General features: G+C 43.6%; 1 protein-coding gene across 8 annotated transcripts in view; it reads right to left on the bottom strand.

Moving 5' to 3' along the window:
• The window catches only part of RNF31 (ring finger protein 31), a 274,072-nt gene that overhangs the window by 126,050 nt on the left and 120,883 nt on the right, over positions 1-27,139 (bottom strand). For all 8 annotated transcript variants that reach the window (XM_069238140.1, XM_069238137.1, XM_069238139.1 and 5 more), the window contains exons 11-13: positions 21,905-22,087; positions 19,068-19,274; positions 18,712-18,885 (exon numbers count right to left, since the gene is read on the bottom strand). In XM_069238140.1, coding sequence (XP_069094241.1) covers positions 18,712-18,885; positions 19,068-19,274; positions 21,905-22,087 — 564 coding nt within the window. The remainder of the gene's footprint in view (positions 1-18,711; positions 18,886-19,067; positions 19,275-21,904; positions 22,088-27,139) is intronic.

The raw sequence follows: 27,139 nt of genomic DNA, 5'->3' as shown, positions 1-27,139 counted from the left end.
AGGTGTAGAGTTTGTATGGAGTGAGGAGTGTGAAAGAGAATTTAAAGAGATTAAGGAGAAGTTGGTTAGGGCTCCAAAACTGAAGAATTTTTACCCTAATCTTTCAGCAGTTTTGATTACTGACGCCAGTGCAAAAGGTCTTGGGGCTGTTCTACAACAAGGTGATCATAAGTCTGAGCAAGTGGTTTTGTTTTTGTCACGAGCTCTAAAAAATGCAGAGTTGAACTACTCAGTTATCAAGAAAGAAGCTTTAGCTGTACATTGGGCTGTGAAGAAGCTTAAGAATTTGCTGTGGGGCAGCAAGTTCGAGGTTAGGACGGATCATAAACCACTTTGTGAGATCTATAAAAGAAAAGGAGTTGATGCGATATCAAGTAGGATCACAAAATGGGTGGTATCGCTACAGGATTTTGATTTTAAAGTTAAATACATTCCTGGAGCGCAAAACAGGGTGGCTGACACATTATCAAGGTTGGTACAGTCGACAGAAGATAATCAGTTGGAAGAAGGGAGTGATGGAGATCTGGATGGTGAAGTGGTATGTGAAATTGAAGGAAATGGTATTGATGACAGTGTTGTGACAGAAGAAAGATGGAGGAGAGAATACGAGTTAGATTGCACAATGGTTGAGGTGCTTTCCTTGATAGAGAGAGGTTGGGGGAAACAGGAAGGAAGGGAGTTTGGAGACTCAGAAGGTTTGGCATGTGGGAGGGGAGTTGTCAAGTAGAGATGGTCTGCTGTTTAGAGGTACAAGACTAGTTCTCCTACCACATTGAGACAGGAACTTATTTCCCTTGCCCACTCGGGTCATCAAGTGATATCTAAAACCAAAGGAAGATTGCATTTGACGTAGTGGTAGCCAGGAATGGACAGTCAGGTAGAGAGAAGAAAATAAGTTACTTACCTGTAACTGTAGTTCTCCAGTATTGGAATTTTTCATAGATTCACATGCTTGAATCATTCTCCGTCGTTGAGATGGGAGCCCCCGGTATAATTTACACAAACAGTGTTAAGATATATTAACAAAGAAAGGCCGTAGGCCTCTTCAATTTAACAGTCTGAGTCATTTTGTGAAAAGGACCAAACTTGAGCATCCACCAATCAGGCGACAGCACCCTCTAGAATCCTCCTGAGAGAATCTCCAGCACCTCAGATTTTCCAAGCACAAGTGCTTACAGGATAGAAAAAAAGAGAGAGAGAGAGAGAGAGAGAGGTGAAGTGAGCTTCTCCGGGGAGGTGGGTGGGTCGCATGTGAAACTATGAAAGATTCCAATACTGGAGAACTACAATTACAGGTAAGTAACTTATTTTCTTACTCCAGTATTGGAACTTTCATAGATTCACATGCTTGAATCAGAGTAGAGAGCAGTAGCTATGCACATTGTACTGTAATAACATATTTGATAGAAAACACCATGATAAATAAAACATCATTATATTCCTGTATATAAATCTATGTAACTATAAAGGCATACACCTATATATATCTATATATATCAACACATATACCCATTTATATATACATACATATATAGATATCCAGAACGACAGAGCAGAAAGTATCCCAAAGCACGTATGTAATATGAATATTATCATTAAAAATGACCACTTATCTGTCTGTCACAATGTTCTCTTTACTCTTGTTTACTTTCTTTCTTTTTCTTTTTTTTTTTCTTTCTTCAACTGTGTAAGCGAATATAAGGGATATAAACAATGTGCATACCTGTTCTAGGATGGAGGGATGGAGAAGAGATGGCTCACCTTCACCTGAAGAGATTCCTGAGAACCGCTTGACCCACTGCTACCTCTCCCTGAGATAGAGATTCCAAGCAGTAGTGTTTTGTGAATGTATGACAGCACCTCCATGTTGCTGCCCTACAAATGTCTTGTAGTGAAACTCCGGCGAACAGCGCCGCTGACAATGAGACTGCCCTCGTGGAGTGAGCATGTACAGGTGAGTGCAGAGGTTTGCCCGCTGCTTGATGGCAGAAGCGAATGGCTGAGGCAATCCATCTGGAAATACTCTGCTTGGAAATTGGATGTCCTTTTCTAGGAGCACTGTATGCTACGAATAGCTGATTAGAGCGTCAAAAAGATTTAGTTCTGTCCAAATAGAATTGAACACATCTTTTAACGTCTAAGGAGTGTAATGCCCTCTCAGCCGGAGTAGATGGATGAGGAAAAAAGGATTTGAAGACTAAAGGTTCATTGATGTGAAAGTCTGAAGGAACCTTTGGAATAAAATGCAGGTTAATGCCCATTAGCAGTCTGTCGTGTTTAAGCTGTAGGAATGGCTTTTGAATGGAGAGAGCTTGCACCTCGCTGACTCGCCCAGCTGATGTGAGAGCTACCAATAAAGCAATCTTCCATGAAAGGAACTTGAGAGAAGCACCAAGGATCGGCTCAAACGGATGTTTCATCAGTTGTGCTAAGACGATATTTAGGTTCCAAGAAGGTGATGGTCTGAAAGGAGGGAAAACTCTGAAAAGCCCCTTCAAGAACCTCTTAATCAGACGAGAGGAGTAGAGTGAGGGTAAAGCATCCGAACGTCTGTATGCAGCTATCGCTGCTAGGTGAACTTTAATGGAAGAATGTGCCAGGCCAGCTTGAGCTAGCTGCAATAGGTACAGTAATATTTTCTCTGGTGGTGAGACTAATGGGTCAATCTGCCGCTGATGACACCAGACACAGAATCGTCTCCATTTACAATAATAAGTTTTATTGGTGCTATCCGCTCAGGCTTTTGACAAAATATCCCTACACTCCTGTGGGATATTCAAATGTGCGAACTCCCTGTGGTCAGGAGCCATGCTGATAAACGCATCGACTTCGGATCCGGGTGCCAAACCTGCCCTTTGTTCATTGTTAACAATTGGGGTAACGGCTCCAGCGGAATGTGAGGCTTGATTGACAGAAGAAGAAGTTCTGCGAACCAATGCTGACGCGGCCAATACGGAGCTATTAATATCAGAGTGCACAGCTCTGCTTTCATATTCGTGAGGACCCGTGGGATCAACGGATTTGGAGGAAAGGCGTAAGCAAAGATGTCTGCCAGACTATCGAAAACGCATTACCCCAAGATCCCTTCTGGTGATGCCAACTTGCGAAGAGCTGGCATTTGGCGTTGTGCTTGTTTGCAAACAGGTCTACTGCTGGTGTTCCCCACTGGGAAAAAATGTGGTCCACTATTGACTGGTCTAGCTCCCACTCGTGGCAGCTCGACTCCTGCATGCTGAGTGCATCTGCTGTCTTGTTGTTTATTCCCGGCAAGTGTACCGCTGATAGTGTGATGCCTTGCTGCGAGGCCCAATTCCAAATTGTTTGGGCTTCTCTGGAGAGAGTGAGAGATCTTGTGCCTCCTTGTTTGTTGAGGTAACGCATCGTTGTGGTGTTGTCTGTCCTTGTTACCACTTGCGATCCTGAGATCTTGGGAAGAAACACCTGTAAGGCAAGGTACACTGCTCTGAGCTCCAGCCAATTGATATGCATTGATGCCAGATGTGGTGGCCATTTGCCACTTACTTGCAGATCCTGTAGCACAGCTCCCCAGCCTTCCAGGGATGCATCCGTAGTTATGGTCCACGGAGCCAGCTGCTGTAGAAACGAAAGGCCGATTGATAGATGATGCCTTAGAGACAACCATCTCAGAGCCCTGGGCATTGTTGGAGTTATGTGTATCTGATCCTCGAAACTGCCTGACACCTGGAGCCATTGACGATTCAGTTGCTCCTGTCAGGGGCGCATCTTTAGACGGCATAGAAGAACTAGAGGTATGCAGACATCATGCCCAACAGAGACTTGAACAGACGGACAGTAACCTTGCTTCTTTTCTGTATGGAACTTGTTAGAATCAGTAACCTTTGTTGCCCCTCTAATGTGGGCCATGCCATGGTAGATTGTGTGTCCAGTTTTGCCCTAGAAAGGTAATATTGCGTGCTGGTAGAGGCTTGGATTTCTCCCAGTTGATGGTGAGTCCGAGGTTGGTTAGTAAGGAAACGCACTTTTTTTGTTGATCTGTGCGCTCCTGCTTAGGTCTTTGCCTTTATCAGCCAATCGTCTAAGTATGGAGAAATTTGGTGTTTTCTCCTTCTGAGAAAGGCAGCGATTGGTGCTAGACATTTGGTAAATATTCTGGGAGCTGATTTCAGTCTGAAAGGAAGGACACGGAATTGAAAATGGCTGCCGGCTACGGTGAATCTCAGGTATTTTCTGTGAGCAGGGTGGATGGGTATGAGGAAGTATGCGTCTTTCAGGTCTAGTGTAGACATGAAATCTCCCTGGTTGAGGCGCAGGAGGACGTCTTGTAGGCTGATCATACGGAACAATTGCTTTTTTAAGTAGGTATTTAGCGCTTGTAAATCGAGGATCGGCCTCCAATCGTTCGACTTTTTCCGAATGAGGAAGAACCTGGAATAAAATCCTGTTCCCCGCTGGGCTCGAGGCACCTTCTCTATAGCTCCTTTGAGAAGCATTTTGTCGATCTCCTTTTTGAGTTGTTGAGGGTATCTTGAAGGAGTCCTGCGGGGGAGGGGAGAGGGGGTTGGAGGGAGGTAGTTGGGTAAATTCTAAAGTATGGCCCCGTTTCACTAATTGGAGGACCCACTTGTCTGATGTGATGGCTTGCCATTGTTTGAGGAATAGGGATATCCTCCCGCCCAGACTGAAAGGAGGAGAATTGGATGTAGCCGGAGCATCGGATGCATCAGGCTCTACGAGCCGAATCTTTGGCCGGGCGGGTTGGCCGTCCACGACCTCCAGGTCTACCATAGGCTCGTTGCGGCGGCTGCCTCTGCGGGTAGTACTGGCGATATTGTTGGGAAGAGGAAGGATAGGTGGAATATCTGTGCTGTTGATATCCTCCTTTGTATGAGGGTTGGCCACGCCCTCTGGGTCGAAAGGAAGACTTTCGATATTGCAGGGTCCCTAGTGACCTTGCTGTGTCTGTGTCCGATTTAATAGATTGTAAGGCGTCATCAATGTGTTTCCCAAATAACGCCTGGCCATCAAATGGTAAGTCCAAGATCTTATTTTGCACCTCTGGACGGAAAGAGGTAGCTTTAAGCCAACCTTGCCTTCTAAGCACCGCTGCACAGACGGGCTGACGAAAAGCAGTGGTTGCTATGTCCATTGCACAGTCGATAAGTTCTACAGACGTGCGTTGACCCTCCTGTACAGTTTTGTTTGCCTCTTATCTTGTATCTTCCGGCAACTGGCTAATATAAGGTGCAATGTCCGCCCAAAGTTGCCTATCAAACCTAGCCAATATAGCCAAAGAGTTGGCTGCTCTTACCACTAGGCTAGCCATAGAGGAAAATCTTTTACCTATATTATCTAGCCATCTACCCTCTTTGTCTGGGGGTGCGGAAATCGGGGCAGAAGGATTCTTAGATCTTCTTTGTGCTGCCTGAGCTACCACCGAATCCGGAGGAGGGTGTCCAGTTAGAAATGTTGGTGCATCGTCCGGTGCTTTGTACTTATCTAAACGAGGCAGTACTGCAGTAACTGTAGCCGGATTATGCATGACTTTTAGACCCTCTTCCCACAGGTAGTTAACCATCGGGAGAGAACGCACGGATTTCTGGAAAGGCTCCTTAAAGTCGTAAAGGAAACAGTCTGTTTGCTTGGTTGGCAAAACGTTTGGCAGCTCTTTCTAGAAGATCGTGAAACCCTCCTATGTCTTCTGGTGGGGACTCCACCTTAGATTGAGAAGGAGAAGGAGGAGCAGGGAAGATGTATTCGTCCCACTCGGAGTGAGTGTCCAGGAGCTCCCCTTCTTCCTGCTCTCCCTCTGAGATGTCCGTATCCTGAGGAAGCGTCATATCAGGAATCGCCACATTCACGAGAGGTAAAGAAGTTGGCCTCTGATGTGGAGTGGTAACCCCAGAGACGGGCGATGGGGGAGGTTGTTCCCCTTGAGGGGGAAAGCGCCTGCTGTAATCAGCTAACATCGCTCTGAGGTCAGTCAATAGGGAGGATGGAATATGTGTTCCCTGTTGGTATTGCTGTTGTTCTGTATAAAATTGGGGGTCATAGGTTTCCTCATCCTCCTCCTCTTCCTGATACTTTACGTTTAATTGGGATGGACTATGGGCTGCTCCAAATGGCCCCTCGTCATCTGAGTCTTCGTCTCCCTCTAAAAGGTGCACTGGAACAAGGGATGACACCTTACTAGGTGATGTATGTGTTGGCGTCAGTTTTTCCACACTTTTTTGATGTTTCTCCCTCGTCGACGGCTCATAAATAGACTTTGTCGACGCCGGTAGGGCTGACACTGACAGCACCGTCGACGAGAACGATGTGTAGACGGTCGTCAACGCTGATATCGTAGCTGCAGTTCTCGTTGACGGTGGGGTACCTGTCCTCATCGACGTTGTCGCCGGCGGAGCAGTCGACGGTTGAAGCGCAGAACTGGATGTCGTAGTTGGAAAAGTACTCACCGACGGTACCGTTGATGATGAATCCGTCGTCGACTGTGCTTTTTTCGCAGTCAGAGGATGGCTTCTTAAAAGGCACAGATGGTGGTACAGAGGAAGATTTTCTGTGCCTCTCTGAACTCCTAGAATGACCTCTCCCCTCTTTCCTGGAAGCTTTCTTAGGAGAGGAAGATGGGCTGCGGCCCTTATAAGACCCTAAAGCAGTCTTTTTGTGTGCTTTCCTTGAGAGTTGGGAGGGAGATCTTGAGCCTGATCTTGCCCTCTTTGATGGTCTTTTGGATGTTGAAGAGTCATCACTCTCAGAGTCAGAAGGAATGGTTTCTTACCTGTAACTCCAGTTCTCTCGAAGGGGTATTTCCATGATAGTCATAAGCACTGAATAGTTCTGCACGCCTGCGGGGACCCCGGAGCACTGTTCTGTAGTGTATTCTTAAGTGTAGATGTTATCCTTTCTTGAAAAAAGCCTGTTAAGCCACTTAAGAATATTAATGTGCAGCCTAAGTGAAAAGCTACACAGGCAAAATTGTTCTTTCTTGAGGTTGGCAAGGAAGGAAGCTGTAGTACAGATACACCTTTAAACACATATTTATTCTAGAAGTGTAGTAAAAAACATATTCTCAAACTTTATTTACACCTCCAAATGAGAATGAAACAATGCAGGGCAGTGTAGCCCAAAGGCTGCCATTATACAGGATGTAAATAGAGCTGTGCCTTTAAGAAAAGAAAAGTCTTCCTGTATCCCATCATGCACAGCAAAAGGCAGTTGCCTCAGTTCTTTTTTCCGGCTCCTTCTGACAGGACCCTGAAGCATTGAGCTCTACCTTTACATAGCTTTTTTTTGGACAAAAATTCAACTAAAATCCTTTGGATTTCAATTTCACTCTACGTTTTTCATCTAGAGTGAACATTTTCTAGCTTTTCCTGTCAAATTCTGACAGAAATTTGAAGTTTTTCTGTCTTCAGAATGCCTTCTCTTTTTGATAAGTGTCCTAGCTGTGGCCCACACCAGGTCTGTATTATTTGCCTACCATCAAGTCACAAACCGGATGCCTGTGACATTTGCAAAACTTTCTCCAGAAGAACTCTCCGTGACAGGGAGAAAATCCTTCTTCCGGCAAGAGAGGACAGGAGACGAAGAGGGCAATCTGCCACAGAGCGAGGAGAAGGTCAGTCTTCTACCAGGGCTCTCACTGTGTCCTCTGGAGCAGCTGCCAGACCTGCTCAGAAGCGTCATAGGTCTCCGGTCGACGTCGAGAGCATCGACGTCGATACCAGGAACGGCGCCAACATGCTCACCGTCGAGGAAGGGACATCGCTCGACGTCGACAGCCGTATCGCCGTCGAGACGGCGTAGACACTCGCCGTCGAGAAGATCTTGATCCGGGTCGCCGTCGACGCGGACGATCGACGTCAGTGGACAGTACTCGTCGTCGGACAGGCGTGCGGAACTATTCAGTGCTTATGACTATACATGGAAATCCCCTACGAGAGAAACTGGATTTTCTCTGTGTTTTAGTTTCTGCAGCCATATCAATAATCTGCCTTCCCTATCCTTTAAAGTCTTAGAGGAAAAGGTACGAAAAATCTTACAGTCTTTGGCTGAATGGTCTGGGTAGAGGCAGTAAATGCAGTCCTGGTGAGGGTCTTCAAAATGAAGCCTTTTCTTTCCACAAGTTTTGCAGTCTCTGAAAAGACCCCTTTTCTCCTTGTCAGACATAGTTGGAAAATAGTTGGCAAATCAAGTTAGATAAGTTTCTCTGAGAGAAACTGTTGAAAAGGTGTAAAGAAAGAACAGAGCTCTAAGGAGACTCCCTAGCACGACGTGCGGTAGAAAATCTGAGGTGCTGGAGCTTCTCTCAGGAGGATTCTAGAGGGTGCTGTCGCCTGATTGGTGGATGCTCAAGTTTGGTCCTTTTCACAAAATGACTCTGATAGACTGTTAAATTGAAGAGGCCTAGGGCCTTTCTTTGTTAATATATCTTAACACTGCTTGTGTAAATTATACCGGGGGCTCCCATCTTGACGACGGAGAATGATTCTAGCATGTGAATCTATAAAAGTTCCAATACTGGAGTAACTATTAGGGAGTGTATTGAATGTGTGATGAGCGAGAAAACTGTCAAACCCAGGGTTCAGCCCATGGAGATTAGAGATCGTCCCACTCGGCCTTGGGAGGAGGTTGCGTTCGATATTCTGGGGCCCATTCGTGGAGAGGATTGTGATGTATATCTCCTGGTGCTGGTAGATGTTTTCTCAAGGTGGCCGGAGATCAAGTATACCAGGGGCATTGATACAAAGCATGTCATTGGTTTACTGAAAGAAGTGTTTGGGAGAGAGGGTATTCCCAAAGTTATCCTGACTGACAATGGCGTACAGTTAGTGTCTAGAGAGATGGAACAATTTTTAGCGGACTGTTCCATGCAGCACAAGAAATGTGTGCTGTATCATCCTGAAACCAACAGCATGGTAGAGCGTTTCAATAGGGTGTTGAAGGAGACTATAGCTTTGGCCAAGGATAATGAATTGAATTGGGAGAAAGAGGTGACTAAAAGGGTTGAGGCGTACAGGGTCTCACCACACTCCACGACAGGAAAAAAAACATTTGAATTGCTTAGAGCCAGACACCCTAATACCTTTGTGGCTCCCAGTTGGGTGAATGATATGGAGTTAAGGACAGGGGTGGTAGTATCAGATGATTGTTGGAGAGAGAGTGAAAAAAAAGAAAATAGAAGCTCGGAAAATATATTTTGATTCAAGGAAGTCAGCACAAGTGCCTAAAGTTAAGGTTGGGGATTGAGTACTCATTTGTGGACCTGTGAACAAAGGGAGAGGCATAAATAAATCTAAACCTGTAAGGGTGGTTAAATTGTTCAACAATGCAGTAAGAACAGAGGATTCTAAGATGAGGAATCTCAATTGGGTGGTGGTTCTCAAATGTAATATGTTTGGGAAGTTTCTTAATGATAGTTTGGTTAATTCTGATTCATCAACAAGCTAATTAGAACTAATGTATTTAGCAATCTTGTTGAATTTCTGATATTTCTTTGTGTTACATTCCGATTCATCAACGAGGTAATTAGAACAAGTGTATTCAGCAAACTTGTTGGCTATTAGATATCTTATTGTGTTTTTATTTCTGATTCAGCAACAAGTTAATTAGAACAAATGTATTTAGCAATCTTGTTGAACTTTTGATATTTTATTGTCTTTTTGTGTTTTTGTATTTTTCCTTTCTTTCTTCTGTATAGTGCAAAGCATTTGTTTTACACACACAGTCAATAAATGAAGCACACACTCAATGACTAATTCCAGGCCAATGGTTTTTATATAGCAAAAAAATATTTGTTTTACTTTATTTCTATAACCACAATATTCAAGTTACAGGTAAATACATTTACAAGTAAGTATCCAACATATGTATCAATACCACTTTGTTTAGAATTGACAAGTTAAAGGTAAATAGCGATAATCTGTTTTAAACGTTGATACCGTGAAATTTTCAGAAACAGTTCTTGGGGGAAAGAAACGTTAGTACAGTTTTGAGGTATGTACAAGACTTACAGTTCCATTCTCCGGGGGTTAGGATGTCCACAGGTTGGGGGTCAAGTTAACCCGAAACACCCTCCCAATGCTTTACGGTTCTGAGAAACCTAGGGCTGGATAAGGAGAAGGACCGCCTGCTGGACGTTGCTGCACCAAAGATCGCATTACCTACCCAAGGACAGGGGGCTGCGAGTACAGGGGTACCATTTGGCATCAGGATTCTTCGTCCGGTTCTGTCACAGTCAGGTGGGTCCTCCTGATTCAGGCTGCAGGCATCGTCGTGTTGAACAGGAGGGTTCAACCCAGAATGAGCACTTGCTCAGAATCGCCTGAGGACCAGCTCTAGTCTGTTGGGCCACCTGGACACAGGCCTTGGGTGTTGCGTACAGAGTGGGCAGGACATGCGGATCCGGGGCGCTGTCCACAGGAGTTCTTGGTCCTCTGTGGTGCAGGCAGTCCTCCGGAGGCTTTTCAGAGGTTTCTGGTCCTGCAGGAAGTGGCCTTCTTTTAGCAGGGCTTTAGAAGCTGGAGACAGGCCGGTAGAGCTGGGGCCAAGTCAGCTTGCATCTTTAGTCTCCTCTGCTGGCGGTCAGCTTAGCAGCCCTTCTTCTTGTGAGGTCGCCAGGAATCTGATGAGCTAGGTTCAGGGGAACCCTTAAATACTGGATTTAGGGGTGTTATAGGGGTTAGAGGGCAATAGCCAATGGGTACTGTCCCTGAGTGGGGGGGCTGCACCCTTCCTGTGCCCAATCCCTTTGGGGAGGGGGACAAACCTAACCCTTTTGGTCCCTGTCCTCCAAACTAAGATGGAGGATTTTGCAAGGAGGGGTCACCTCAGCTCTGGACACCTTAGGGGTGGTCCCAGCTAAGGTAGTCACTCCTCCTTGTTTTGGGTGGTTAGGGGGGTTGGCCGCAGGGTGGGCCATAAGCCAGGCCCTGTGGCCAACCGCCTCGTGGTTGGATTAATGTATACTAATGAAAATTACTATTTTATTTTTTTAAACATAGAAATTCACTGTAAAAACCAAAGGTTACAGGGACATTATAGTTAGGATATAGAATTTTTTTTAAAAAACAGAATTTCACTTAAAAAAACAAAGTTACAGGGACCCTTATAGTCAGGCTCACATTTTAAATGTACCAAATCATATAAATTCACCAGTCATAGTCAGAGTTATCTCTTGGTATCTATAGGTAACTATAACTCATGCATCACAAAGAGGTGAAAAGTTTGACCTTCACACAGGGAGCAGCAATTCCAGTAGTTCCCTGTGTGCAATAGCAATGACGGCTCCCACAGGAGGCGGGGAACTGTATAGGACCGCTGTGGCCTTGAGGCTCCTTCCATGGTCCCCATCGTGCACACTGGGTGCCGAGAGCACAGAGTGACATGGCCAGGACCAGAGGGATCGGGTACCCGGAGCCAAAATCAACTCCCCCTCTCCCATTAGGTGTGTTTCCACTCACACATCGACTCAGACACTCATGCACCCACTGACAGACCCACTGAGGTACTCATGCACACACTCACTGACCCACTCAGAGATTTAAACATGGTGGGTCGGTGGTTATAGGGGTTGGCCGCAGGCCAGGCAACGTGGCCAGCCCCCGCTGTGCATGGCCAAAGGCCATGCATGGTGCAGGGTTGGATAGTTAAAGCGGGTTGGCCGCAAACCAGGCCCTGTGGCCTACACCTCCCTCCCCTCTGCACATGACCAAAGCCCATGCGCGCAGGTGGTTGGGTTAACGTATAGTAATTAAAATTACTTTATGTTAAAGAAACATAGAAATTTACTGGAAAAAAAAACAAAAGTTACAGGAACGTTATAGTTAGGAAACAGAATTACATAAACATAGAAATTCACTGAAAAAAAACAAAGGTTACAGGGATGTTACTCGTGCCCTAAGGTTACTATAAATCCAATTACCTCACATATTACATCACTCATGACATCAATGATAATATCAATGTAACATTTGCAGTAAAATTATTTAGGAGAAAACTGGCCATGGCTGGGGCACAAGTTGTAGTTACCTTAAAGCACGAGTTATACCTACTTGAGCTAATCATAACAATAACTGGTGAATTTCTATTCCATGGCTTCATGGGAGTAAATTCAGATCCTAACTATAAGGTTCCTGTAACCTTTGGTTTTTAAAGTGAGTATATATATTATATATATGTTACTGTTCCATCCTCAGCACAGAAGGGGTTAAAAAACTAAAAATAAAAAAAAACTCTTATTATATATTCAATGTATAAATATTCCTGCCTTAAATATATATATTTATGTATAGAGAAATTGTAATGGCAGTGTATGTATGGGACATATATGGGTCTGTACTTTCTACAGGCATGGCACTGTTATTACTGTTATCTGTGAACACATGCATATCTCATCTTCTTCAAGAGACTAGTGAAGAGTTGCATTTTCTCTACATGATCATAATACTCACAAGACAACTATGTATATCAGTAGTATGAACAAGACATTAAAACGCTGAATTATTAACAAACACCTCTACACACGCAGAGAGAAATTGTAATGGGTTTGCACATATGTGCACATATATAGATTTGTGCTGTGTATAAGAATGGCACTCTTATCTGTATGTACATGTGAAAAAATATATGTGAATATGGATGTTTGAATGAATATATATATATATATATATATATATATACACATATATATCACCAACTAGCGGTTGCTAGTAGGTAGTTATATTTATGACCTAGTTTCCATATGAAGAGTGGTTTTTTTTGTTCTGCCAATAACTTTGGGTAAGGTAACTATAACTTGCACACACTTGCCATCGACTGCTAATTACCTCGCATATTACATCACTCGTGACATCTTTGATAACATCACTGATAATATCAATGTAACATTGTCAGTAAAATTATTTAGGAGAAAACTGTGCATGGCAGGGATGCGAATTATAGTTACCTTAGGGCACGAGTTAGTTACTTGAGCTAACCTTAACTATAACTGCTGAATTTCCATGGTTTTGTGCGAGTAAATTCAGACACAAGTGAGGTATCATTTTTACCAGATGACCGGGGGGGAACGCTGAGTAGTACGAATTTGTGCCGGAACAGTGATCCTACACAAAAATGTGTGAAAAGTGTGATCTTTTAAATAAATTTGAGGTTTGCAGGGGATTTTAGGGAAGAATGTTGGAGGATCTATGCAAGCCACACATCCCTGGACTCCCCCGGGTGTCTAGTTTTCAGAAATGTCTGGGTTTGGTAGGTTTCCACAGATGGCCGCTAAGCCCGGACCCAAAAACGCAGAACCATGTGGTTTTGTGATTGGTAATTTTGCTGACTCCACAATATGTTTAGGGACGTTTCCTGTTGCAGGCAGTAGGCCTACCTACACATGTTAGGTACCATTTTTATTTGGAGACCTGTGGGAATGTTAGGTAGAAGGAAGTTTTTGGCTCCCCTCAGAGTCCAGAACGTTGCATCACCGAAATGTGAGGAAAATGTGTTTTTTAAACAAATTTTGAGATTTGCAAAGGATTCTGGGTGACAGAACCTGGTGGAAGCCCACACAAGAGGGGTACCATTTTTATCAGGAGACTTGGGGGAACACAGAAAAGTAGAACAAGTGTTATTACCAATTGTCTTTCTCTGCATTTGTGCCTTCCAAATGTAAAACAGTGTGTAAGAAAGAAGTCATGCTATGAAATTCACATGCATGAGAACCCCCAAATTCAGAGCTGTGCAAATAATCACTGCTTGTAAACTCCCTATCTTGTGCCCAATTCGGAAACACATATGTTTCCTTGATGCCTATTTTTCACTCTTTATATTTTACCAAATTAATTGCTGTATACACAGTACACAGTGAAAACCCATTGCAAAGTGCAGCTCATTTATTGGCTCTGGGTACCTTGGGTTCTTGGTGAACCTACAAGATATATACATATATCCCTGCAACCAGAAGGGTCCAGCGGGCATAACGGTGTATTGCTTTCGAAAATCTACCATAGATGGAAAAAGTTACAGATCAAAACTTAGACAAAAATGGCTGTTTTTTTAACTCAATTTCAATATTATTTTATTTCAGCTGTTACTTTCTATAGGAAAACCTCAAAGGATCTACACAGAGGACACCTTCCTGAATTGATAATTTTGTCTACTTTTCATATATGTATAGCTTTCCGGGAACCACCACTGGTTTCACACCAATTTCTGGAAGGAGTTTGAAAGCACAAAAAAAAATAGGAAAAATGGGGTATGTCCCATGAAAATGGCAAAAAAATAAAAATGTAAAATTTGGTTTTCCGATTCCAGTCTGCCTGTTCCTGAAAGCTGGGAAGATGGAGATTTTAGAAACTTAAATGCCTTGATGAAGCCATTTGCAATGAAAAAAACAGGTGCTTTCTTCTGCAGTACATTTTTCTCATTTTTCCAAAATAAACACATTTTAGTTGTATTTTGGCTAATGTCTCGGTCCCCACCAGGGGAATCCACAAACCCTGGTTGCCTTTAGACTCCCCAGGATGTTGGACAAAAAGGATGCAAATTTGGCATAGGTAGCTTATGTGGAAAAAAAAGTTATGGGGGCTTAAGTGCAAAATATCCTAATAACGTAAACAGCCAAAAAAAAAAGGCTTAGCACGTGGAGGGCGGAGGGGAGTGTTGGAACTCTTAGCTGCAAAGTTAATGTCTTGTTCAAACTGTTGCTATACATTGTTGTGTTGCAAGTATTGTGATTGTGTATAAAAGACCCAGCTCTTGACTTGTCCTCTCAAGCTGAGATGGTTCTTAGCGGATCTTATGTTTGGGGGTAACAAATTCCATAGTTTGGCTGTTTGCATGGAGAAAGATGTTACACCCATGTCTATTTCTTTTATGCTGGGACCTAGATCATTGGGCCAGGCACAGAGAGGATCATAGCTTTTCCGGTGACCACAGGTGAGTATTTCAATTTTGGATGTGATCAGTTTAAGGTAGGCCAGAGCCGTGACTGATAATGTCTCAAAGCAACGGCTGAACTGGCTGACCCAATCAAAGCATTACTGAATCATGTTGACCCAAAGCCCACTCTACGCTGTCCTCCCAGACCTAACAAGCATTGGTAAATGCATTAGGTTTCGTCTAAGTGATTAATAATAAGCAGTTTTTTGTTGGAAGCCGTAGCTTGGTGATTAGTTGTGCAATCTAAGTTACTGAAAGCCTCTTCAAGTGTAATGACTTGTTGCAGGCATGCACAAGGCTCCCTCTCATCTCTTTGAGAGGCATGCTCCACACATCCATGACACGATGTGCACCATCACCCTCTTCAGATACACACATGCCACCTGGTCCGCACAGACACAAGAGTCGAAGTGTGGGCATACCTTGTGTTCATGTGGAGTCAGCTGTCAGCAGAACTAGCCGACGCAGTGTCCCATCAGTAATCTGTTCGAGGGGAGCTCTCTGTGCTGGTGTCTCCGGCAGCACCCTCCCCTCTTCAATCCTTTGTCATCACTCCTCATGTGCTTGTGTTATCAGTGCTGCGGCCGACGGCCAGGCCATGTAAAGTGGGGGCTGCAGCTCATCTGATGGTGCTTTCTGCAGCATTTACAGGGAACTGAGGAAATGCTTCTTTGCAAAAGGCAGAATGAACACCGTACAACAGTGGCAGTGTCCTTCGCAGAAAGCAGCCTGCTGCAAGCACGTCGTTCATGATTCAGAAGTGTCCCAGACGTCTGATTGTGTGGTGATGACGTGTAGAATCTGTTATCGCGAGCGATCAGTCATTGCCTGAAGGTTTCTGTAGAGGTCCTTGTGAACCCGGTGGGAGGGATGTCTGCTGGTTGAGCACCTCCGGTCCGTGATATTACGTATGTGTCTGCCTCTTCTGAAAGCAGTACCCACAGAATTATGTCTAATACTAAAGAGACATTTCTTTACACCAATGAAAATGCATTCTCATTAGTATGGAATCTTACCATCCACAGAGTAAAATGTACCTCTGTTGAACATTCTCTTTTTTCCAAACACACTATCAAGATGTGCTTCTCCAGCTTGTTGGGGAAAGCAACAACGGAGCAAGAACAGGGGACTACAGAGAGAGAAACTCCAAGAGGAATGTAAAAAGAAAATTAAATAAATAAATATTTGAGAAAAAAACGCCAGCTCAGCCAACCTGCCACTAGTGAGCATTATCATTTAGCTGAAGTATTTTGATTGGTATTAGTGAGGTGACACTAAGCTAAGGCTATTTTCAGAATAAATCATTTAAGCAAATGCGTTGGGTGACAGCGCCGAAACTCACTGCGGACTGATTGGTTTAGTTCTCTTTCTTACAGTAAAAGTTGGTGTCTGGTGTTTTGGACGCTGCTGAGTGTGCTCATCAGAAATTGAGTGGATTGAGTACCCACAGCAATTAATTAGTGGAGGCATGGATGGGAAATTGGTGACTAGTCATAGTAGTTTTCAAAATGGCACACTGCGCAGGTATGAATAATCAGCATCCTTTATTTCTCTGTTGTAAGGAAATGGTGGTTAAGGTGGACAACATGGAGGGTGCAGGGGAGGAGATAGGGAGCGAAACTAGGCAATGAAGCTGATGAGCAAGGGTGTGGCATAACAACCAGACCAGCCGACTTTGAAGATGGGGAACTGGGATCGAGTCTCGGCTCAACATCCTTTGATTCTTGACAAATCACTTAAGCTCTGGCAGGCAAAACCGAAAAAGTGGAGCATCTAAGGCCCACTACACTGAGCGAACAGGGGCAGCTAAAACAAAAACACCCTGAGCACTGTAAGGTAAAAGTTGTGGGAGTCTTGTCAGACCATAGAGACTTCCTCCGATGGTGCGGCAGATCACGGGGTTGAAGAAAACCTGCTGTGTTTTTAGGTAGTACTGGGCAATGACACTGCCAGAGAGCCGGTGCAAATGGTATACAAAATATTACACAACGCTCGACATCCACCCTGCGACAACCCACAACACTAAGCAGCTCCTGGGGAGAAGTGTAAATAGCGAGGCATGGGTGTGTGTAGCGCACAGTTCCAGTACCTGTCCATCTGAAATATAACTGGTAATGTAAAGCGCTCCATTACCTTTGGTTGAGTTTGTTTACCTTTGGTCGAGTTCATGCTAAACAAACACATGCACACTATGGAGTGGGGGACAAAACTTAAAAAAGCCTTAAGCAAATAAAAGAAGTGCCACCATCAAAGCGGTGGATGAGAATGAGTACATGGGCCACAGGAGAATGATAGGAGAAACACACATGGAACAAAAGGAAATAGAATGCCTGCAACCAATGGAAACGAGGAAAAGTAAAGTGACAAGCACATGGACCAATAAGAAGAGAAGGCGGGATGTAAGCTCCTTTTAAGATATATTAAATACAAAAGATTTCAGAAGCACTGCGCAAGTGAAACCTAAAAATGAACACCTAGCTCAGAAAAAACATGTCTTCACTTTAAGTCATTCTGTAAGGCCTGTACTGCCTATGTTACAAAGCCTGTAGCACTGGAAATGCTAAAACAATACTTGCACATATTCCGATGTTATCAGCTGTTTTCTTTCTTATTTGTCGAAAATATTAAACATGATTGCCATGGTGAAATAAAGAAAGCAAGTGAATCTAGAGTAGCTTCACACTGCAAAAGCCTGTCTCCACCAATGGATGCACCATGAACTATGATGATTGGCCACAATGCTGTGACTAGGAAGAACACGTACGACATTCAAGGTGGTTATGAAAAGACATTTACTTAACTTACAAAGCCCTGTCACTTGAGACAACGTTTCATGTTAACTGAGGAGAACTGATGACTGCAACAAAGGTGTCCCATTAAGTTAGTAGCCTATAACATGCACAGGATTTAAGGACATGCGTAAGAATGCCTTTGGCCAGGAAAGCCATTCCAGCAGAAAATAAGCCAGAGTGATGAAAAACAAGAGGGAACCAGGGACTTTGAGAAAGGTAAAAACACATTTGTCTGCACTGAGGCAGATAGCAGAGACTTATGTTTGGAAATTGTCACGCACGTAAGAAGGATGGGTCAGGCACGTGTTCTGCAGGATTTAAAATTAACATTTGTCTGTATTGGCTTAAATTAGGGTTTACTATCAGGAAACAGTGGTTCTCATTGGTATAATTTCCAAACAGTTCTCCAATACAAAGTGAAATTAGGGTCAACTCATCAAACTCAACACCCCATATTCTTGAGGAAGCAGAACTGGATACAAATTCATGACGTTTAACTTTGTCAGTTCAAACACCTTATGCTTGTCAAAACCCACTAATTTTCAAATGCAAGCAGACTGTACTGAATGGCTGTATTGTTATTTAAACATTAGTAGCTCTTCTAGTCTTTTAAAGAGGATTCATATATATATCTAGAGTTAATATCGTGTCTTTCAGTCCATACCAATAGTTACAAAACCGTTTGTAATGGCCGACTAATTTTTAATCAGAGGGACTGTAAAGAATAGCTATTTGAAAGTCATTTGTGGATTCTTATGAAGGTGTTTCATTTTGGCCCCGATAAAACCTCTTCTCCTAGGCATGCATTAACATCCAACTTCATCTAGACTAATTCTGGGTTGACAGTTACATGAGCAAACAAGTAACCTATCCTGGTGTGCCTTCCTATATTCATCTTTTATGACACAATGTCTCGCCATTCGCATAAGGGTACCCGCTGTCAGATAGTAGATAAGGAGGTGCCACTTGGATCTCATAGTGTCTCACCACTCCTGCAATCCACACTCACCAGCATGTCCAGGGTGGAAAAATAGCTCAGCAGTTCACCCTCATCATTGATTTCAGGCTCTGAACATTCAGGACACACCATATTCTTGATGTGTTTCTCCTTCACAGCAATCGTGAAATGCATCTTGAAACATTCTGGACAGATAGTGCACTCGCATGACGTCAGGGACTGCATCTGAAACAAGAAATAGTACTCTACATGGTAGCCCAGCAGTTTGCTTGATCACACATTAAGAGGTCTGCAGGTTGGGACATTGGCATGCATACAGAGTTGTGTAGAGGCATGCACATTTGTCCAGTGTAGTGATGGCCACAGTCACTCAGTAGTGTGCATGATAGAAATTGCTTCATGCTTACCTTGCTCCGTGGCAGCTCGTCATAGCATACAGCACACTGTTGAGTCAACATTCTCTTGATAAACTCCTTGTCGTGTGACTGTCGCACGGCCTCTACAATATCCTGAAGCTCACACCGGCGTTCTGGCTCCTGCATAAGGTTGACCACCAGCTCAGCCCGGCCCCAGCTGGGCAAGGAGAACACAGCCAGGATCCGACGCACTAGACTCTGTAAATGAAGAGGCCCATCAGTTACAATGCGAGAGGCATGGGAAGATTGTACGAGGGAGAAAAGCTACATAAGGGTAGAGGAGGAGGGGCGAGAGCATGAGATGTCTAGAGAGTGTGAAAGAGGGGGAGAGACATTAAAAGAGTGAGAGGCATTGCAGTGAGGGGTAAATGTAGGAGTGTCACAGAGATTGGAAAAAGGAAACAGGATAAGGAGTTATAAGTCTGGGAAAGGGAAGAGAAATGAGAACTGAATAAGCTGGTGCAGGCTTTCAAGGTATCTCACCAGAAAAGAGAGGAGACTTCAAGCTTGCGTGAGAGGAGTTGCCTGGAGAATAACCAATTTATGGAGGAATCAGTGGACATGGGAGAAGAGAGACTGGGGCATACAGGGTCAGCGACATATAGGATATTTTGGGAGAACACAAACGAGAGCTGACAGGCAAGTAGAGGGAAGTCAGAAGGACAAAGGGCAACAAGAGACCAAAGTGTTAGCAGAGAGCAGATCAATAGAAGAGTGCAGGCAAATGGGACGGAGAAGAGAGTGGAAAGGGACAAAGGGTTAAACAGGAAGGGACACAATAGGATTCAGTAGATGAGGCAAAGGAAGGAGTAAAGTTGGCAAAGGAGGAGAGTCTTGTCCGTGAGAAGTAAGAGTCAGTAGGTAAATGTGGAGAGTAGGGGAAAGAATACGGGAGAAAGGGTAGTATGTGGCCAACTCTGGAAAACCGCACTAAAAGGTCATTAACTTTTTCTTTTCTTTTCTATAAAGAAATTATTTTGGATTGGGCAGTCAAACATGATAACTCCATTGTATAGAGCACCCACAAGGTAAAGGCGAATAATTTCGGAGAGGCTGGCTCTGCGAATACAGAGAACCTGAAATCTTTTTCTGCAGACAGCATGCGAAATTTACATGCCAAACAGAAAAATCAGACTCTGTCCTTTTTTTTTATCCGTGCAACCATTGGTAAGTGGTTGGAGTGCCTACAAATCTGATCAAATGCTTCAACTCTAAGACGATGATGTGCAGCTGCTTCACTTTAGTTGAACAATGTTCCAAGTGGAAAGGTCTTCCATATATGACCTATATCCAGTAGTGTAATCCGCTCACTTGTTATCCAAAGGTGCTTAACCTGCCCCTCATCAGCCAGTTCATTTGTATTCTTAAATTCATAGGGGCCATAAGCTGCCTTATCTACATATGCTCCAGGGATCCTTAGGGTGCCAGTGGAAATGGAGGCAATGTCTCCGAAGGCTATCCTCTACTTCATTGGATGAAGGAAGTCTGCAGGCACCTGGCTCGTTGGTGGATACAGTTGCCTATACTGTGGACATGGTGAATAATGCTTTGAATGTTCATAATACATATTCCCTTACACCCTTCATCCTAACAGGACCTCTTTCCTTGCATTCTTCTACATTTATACAACGTACGATGGATATCTAGCTATGCCTAAGGTCCCAATTGCTTTTTCTTCATCTAATATCTGTGGTACTTTATAAATAGCATAAGAGGAGTAGGGAAGGTTTATTTCATAGGTCACGAATCACAAGCTGAGGAAATGAGTATGATCAATGTGTCTATGGGCCTATCTTCTGTTGACAAAAAAGGTTTCTGACGTTGTCAACAAGGCATGTAATGACAAGGGTTTAGTCAGTGAGGGAATCCTGTTTGAGGTCAATGAGGAGGATCTTATCAATAAGGGTTGTAGTGTTCATGGTGTAAGTGCCATTCATGGCAAAACCAATGACACAAGTATTGGGTCGTGAAGAAACAGTTAATGATGGCTTCTGGCAGCAAAATATTTTGACACTGATGAGAAAGCACTAATCATAGGGATGGCCAACAATAAAGGGCTTTAGGAAGCAATGTACATTTGTGTGCCTCTTCAGCAGAGCTACAAAGCTCTGGAGGATAGAAGGACATTACGTAGGTAGAACATTCAGAGTCACTGGAGGGCCCCTCAACTGTACTCCCCAGCTTAAATGTGCTCTACATTCAGGATCTGGTAGAAAGAGCAAGAGGGGAGTCATCAACCCAGTTTTCTCTTCTTAGGAGAGGGCATCCATTAAAGCTGCAATTAGTGTGGGTCTTAAAAAATCGTTTTTACTTGTCATAATTTCCATCCATAATCAGTAGAAAGGTATAGTTTTTTGTCTGCTGCATCAAAGGCCTAGTCAGGAGCTTGCAAAAGGCTACACAGATGCAGACATGACTAGTTACAGACTAGTTACAGAAAGTGGTAAAACCCCAGAAGAAAAAGGGTCTAAAATGGTGCAAGCTGTTTTGCAGATTTTGAAGCATGACAGACTATGAAGAGAGGCCGCAAGTATGAAAGACTAAAAAAGGGGCTACACAAGGCACAAAATGGAAGCAGCAGAAAAAAAGTGAGGTGTAGGAGAAAGTGTGATAGAGGAAATGAAAGGGAGACCATCAAAGAGAGGAGTGAGGGGAAAGAGGCTGGTAGATATAAAGAGGGAAAAAGAAAATAGAGAAGAACTGAAAGAGGTAGAACAGTGAGAGAAGCAGTTTGGGGAGGGGTAATTGTGTACGAAGAAGAGCAGAGTAAGAAAGCAGAGAGCATTACAAGGTAGTCTGGGTGTCTGTGTCATTTGACCATGGGTAACCTGTTTATCAGTAGTGTCAAAGCACAGTTCTGGTTCATGCTCCTGCCAGAGGCGGGTATGGAAGGGCTCAAGGAGATGGCGCTGCAGCTCTGCCACTGCACGTCCAACGTCACCAGCATTGATGTACAGCGACTGCAGGATTTGGTCTGTATCTCTAAACCCCAAATTCTCAATCTCCTTGATCTAGAAGGGAAAAAAGAACAAAACTTAAAACAGCCTAAGAGGCATGATTTACTTTAGGGACAGCACAGGGGTGGCGTAGAGATGAACCTCAAATGTATCATGCACAACTATATTTAATTGAATGTAAAACAGAATCTCCAGAAGGTAGCCTCAAGAACCCAGCTCCAACTGAATTGCACAAACCTTATGTAAATGGCATACACAAGGAGGGTCTAGACAACTGCAGGATGGATTAGCAAATTTTGCGAGACAAACATTTTCAATCACTATTTTCTCTGAAATGACTTTAGTTTATATTGCTTGCAATGATATAACAGCACGCTTATTATTGTTACTCTAAACAAATGAGAATTTCCAATGACCATCACAGCATCGATGCTGTATGACAAGGTAAATTCAGCTTATGCAAGAGCTTGGTTACTCTACTACATGAATAATAAGTAAAAGATTAATTTAATCAAATTTTACCCACATGTCAATGGGTTTGCTTGTGTTTAAACCCTTTTAAAAATGGTACAAAAAATAGCTCTTTTGTACTGTCCTGCTGCTTCACAAATGTTCTTTAAAGTAGTAACAGCCAGAATATCGTTAATGTGTGCTCTGTGTTATGCATATTTGTTCGTCTTTCGTGGACAGGCAAAAAAGATCTAAATTGTGCCAAGCACCAGCGATTAAAGTGCCAACTCCTTGTTTGTAAACACTGCACAAGCGGGTCCCAAATGATGCTGCCCATGTCTGTTATTGCAGACATTGTCTATACAATGAACAGACTAAACAGTAAACGTACTCGCATCAGGCCAATGTCTGGAACATGTCTTAAACACAACAGTTGAATAATTGTTACCATTGCGAGACAGTTCACATAGGATTAGAAAATCAAAGCTAAACCATTTTAACGTTTTTTTTTACAGCTTATATATAACACAAATTTGGCTCAGAGGCATTAAATCGCTAGGTTATATTTTATAAGGTGTATGTTTATGCATTTATAAAGCGCATGGTTACCCTAAGGATTCCCAGCGCTAGGTGACAGAGTAAGCAAAACAGCATGGAGCCATGTTGGACTAGAATTACAAGTTTATTTTGGGAAAAGCCAAGCTTTGAGCATCATCCTCAATATAGGTTTCTCATCCAAATGCCTTAACCCGCGGGGCACTGAATTCCAGAGTTTGGGGGCCAGTTATGCAAATGATCTGCCACCCCAACTGGTTCTTCGTATTCTTGGTATCCTCAGTAAGCGTCCCTGAGAAGATCGTAGAGATCTGGTCGGAAGTAAGGATATAAAAGACCTCTCAACTTAGGGGGTCCCTTGAAATTGAGTACTTTGTGTGCCAGGTCAGATTTTTATTTTATTAGGCACGGGGAGATTACGTCAATTGCTCAAAATCACAGTATGTTGAGCCAACGCTGAACCTGAACCTCGTTCCCCAGTTCCAAAGTCAGATGCTCTAGCCACATCTCCTCCTGTTGTGCACGTCATACAATTGCAGCACACACACGCATGTCAAAGTGCTGTGTGACAGCCAGTAGGTATGCAGTAATGAAAATCCCTACAAAACGAACCTTTGGTGGCAGGTATCGTAGAAATCACAGGCACTGCACAACTGCGCCTATTTTGCATAAAACCCGCAATTAGTGAAATTGTTAAAAGCTGGGAGTTACATACATACATATATATATATGTTCGATGGCATGTGTAGCTGCAGATACACATGCTATGCACAGGTCCTGCCATCTAGTGTTGGGCTCGGAGTGTTACAAGTGTTTTTTCTTCGAAGAAGTCTTCTTGAGTCACAGGACCGAGTGACTCCTCCTTTTCGGCTCCACTGAGCATGGGCACTGACTCCATCTTAGATTGTTTTCCCACAGAGGGTAAGGTAGGAGTGATAGAGTGTAAAGAATGAGATGTCCATGCAATGGAATAGAGATATGTATACATATATATATATATGTACAAACTTGAATGTAACTTAAACGGCTACAGGCTCCTGGGGAGGAGGAAGGGAGCATGTGAATCTGCAGCGGAACATGCCACGAACAGATGTACACTGGGTAAGTGACATTTTCCGTTCGATGGCATGTGTAGCTGCAGATACACATGCTATGCATAGACTACAAAGCAGTACTCCTCCCATAAGCGGTGGTCATAGCATGTGAATCTGCAGCGGAACATGCCACAAACAGATGTACACTGGGTAAGTGACATTTTCCATAAATATATATATCATAGTTAAGACTTGTGGTTTCAAAGTCATATTTCACAGAAAAGGGGTCTGTCAATTATTTCTTGTAGTTCACAGAGCTGAATTTGTTTGCATGATATTTAGCTTCCCTAAAAAAAAAAAGTTAAACACAGTCTTTCGTCTTTCATTCTATGCTGGAACAAACACTTTCTTAAGGAAAATGTTGCTCTTAGAACTTTAAACAGCACACCTGAAAAGCCCACCCTTCTAGATCCATCCTTGATGCAAGTGTCCATCAATGAATGCTCCACAGTATGTGAAAATAAACACTGCAAAAGCAGAACTCTGTAAGCAAAAGGTTACATTCCCCACATTTGATTTTATTTTATTTCTTAATATATACATCCTGTTAAACATACTCTATAGCAGAGGTCTTCAAACTGGGGGGCGGGCCCCCCTTGGGGGGCCTCAAGTGATCCCAGGGGGGGCGCCAAACTCTGGCCAAAAGAAATATTATACAGATAACATGCCTTTGTTTTAAGCAGAATCATGTTATTGCAGTTTTAGAAAGGTAACAGTACTTAACTGCAATGTTTAAATAGGTTTAGACCTATTTAAACATTGCCATCTTTCTAAAATAATTGTGAAAATTTCTGAGGGGGGGCCCAAGGATTTTTATTTTTCAACTGGGGGGGCGCTGCATTAAAAAGTTAGAAGACCACTGCTCTATAGTGACAATGTACTTAAGACAGTGCATTTCAGAATGCATGTTTTTGTTAACAATGGGCTTTGCATTTAAAAAAAGATTTATAATAATACGTATTGTTGCATGGAACACATTTTAAATATTACCATATTATTCCCAACAAAACCAAACCACACATTTCTCAAAACATTGACATATCTGCAGTCTCAAGTAAACAATGAATATTAAAATGATGATACTGACATTCACTAAATACTTTCAAAGAGTACTAAAGTTAAATAATAAATCCTGTAATATAAAAACTATATAAATAGTGAGTAATATGGTACTATATTGCCATCTTACTTATAAACCACTCAGCCTTCAGCGGCAAGTAACTTTAAGGAAAGGGGATATTCTGATCATAGAAGAGAGAAAACAGTAGAACAGAGGACCAGGGAAGATTTTGTATCTGGATCATCTAAAAGTAAGAGGAGACTTGTGAAGGAGCCAAAATATAATCAGGTTCATAATGTTGTGCAGTAAGGCACATCAAAGCAGAACTTCCTTGATAGCTCCAACCACTTCCTTTTGAGAGAGCAGTGTGAACTCTGCTGTTCAGAAGCAGCATCTTCAGCGTCATGGAAGGTGTCTTTCTGTTGGGCCTCAAGAAACTTGTTTCCAACCCTACCCACATCGCATTTCACATCCAGTGACAGAATCAAGTACAAACATGGCACACTGCTCACTTGGTCTAATCACTACCGCGTCCACTTCACCATTGCAGGATCTACCAACACTGGCATAATGCGCCTCAACTCCACAAACAAAAACTGGAAAAAGGTGTTGGAGGACCAGTGGAACAATGCTCGCAAATCCCACCACCCAGGCACAAAACTCAACCCAGGGCAGGCTGCAAAGAATTTCTCCTAGTAGATCACAGAATGTGCCGACACAATCAACCTCGCCAAGCCAGCCAATTCCAAAGGACCCATCAGAAGAACCAGCTGGTTCACAGTGGAATTGAAATTCACCAATTGCAGCTGCCAGCAACCAGAAAGGAAGCAGCCACCAGAAAAGAAACACTGCATTCAGGACTGCATCCACCCAGTATAACCGGCTACTCAAAGAATGCACTAACAAACTGCACAAAATACAGCACAAACCGCAGCAAGGAGCTCCTCGCCATCATGAAGGAGTTCTCCAACCCTGCAGCCACCGAGAACGACATCACTCCCTCCCAAGAACTGTGTGACACCATGGTGGACTTCTTCCATCACAAGATCTCAGTCACCTACGCTGACAGCACCAGCCTGCTCACACCCAACACAGAACCCAAACACCTGCTCACCCACTAGAACCCTCTCACAACCCAAGCCACAATCGCCATCATGAACTCCATTCACTAGGGAGCACCAATGAACCCCTGCCCCCACCACGTCTTTAACCTCAGGAGCAAGGTGACAAACTTAAGAAAGCCCTCAACACTTCTATCACCTCAGCCTCCTTCCCTGAGGACTGAAAACACGCAGAAGTGAGGCCCCTCCTGGAGAAACTATCCACTCACCCAGCAGAACCAAAGAACTACCGACCCATCTCCCTTCTCCACTTTCCACCCGAAGTACTTGAGAAGGCAATCAACCAGCAACTCACCAAACATGTGGGCCCATCTCAATCTGAATTCCAAGCCAACCACAGCACCGAGCCAGTGCTGATCTCAGCCACCCACAACATCAGAACCCTGCTGGACTGCACCTTTGACACAGTCTCCCATCACATCATGATCAACAGACTCCAACAGATCAGGATCCATGGAGACGCCTTCAAATGGATTGCCTTATTACTCACAGGAACAACCCAGAAAATTTGTCTCTCATCCTTCACCTGGGAACCCAAGAAGATCATCAGCGGCATCCCCCAGGGATCATTCCTTAGTCCCACCCTATTCAACGCATACATGACCCCCCTGGCCAACACTGCCAGATCACATGGACTCAACATAATTTCCTACGCTGACAACACCAAGCTCATTTGCTTGTTGTCAGAAGAACCCTCCGCCACCAGAACCAGCTTCCACAGATGTATGATGAACATTGCTGACTGGATGAAGGACTACTGTCTCAAGCTGAATAAAGACAAGACAGAAGCCCTTATCTTTGGGAACAACACCTCGCCATTGAACAG

The sequence above is a fragment of the Pleurodeles waltl genome, chromosome 6, assembly GCF_031143425.1.
Source record: "Pleurodeles waltl isolate 20211129_DDA chromosome 6, aPleWal1.hap1.20221129, whole genome shotgun sequence".
In the NCBI taxonomy this organism is placed as follows: Eukaryota; Metazoa; Chordata; class Amphibia; order Caudata; family Salamandridae; genus Pleurodeles; species Pleurodeles waltl.
The sequence above is the reverse complement of the archived record's forward strand: the minus strand, read 5'-3'. Positions and strand labels throughout refer to the sequence as shown.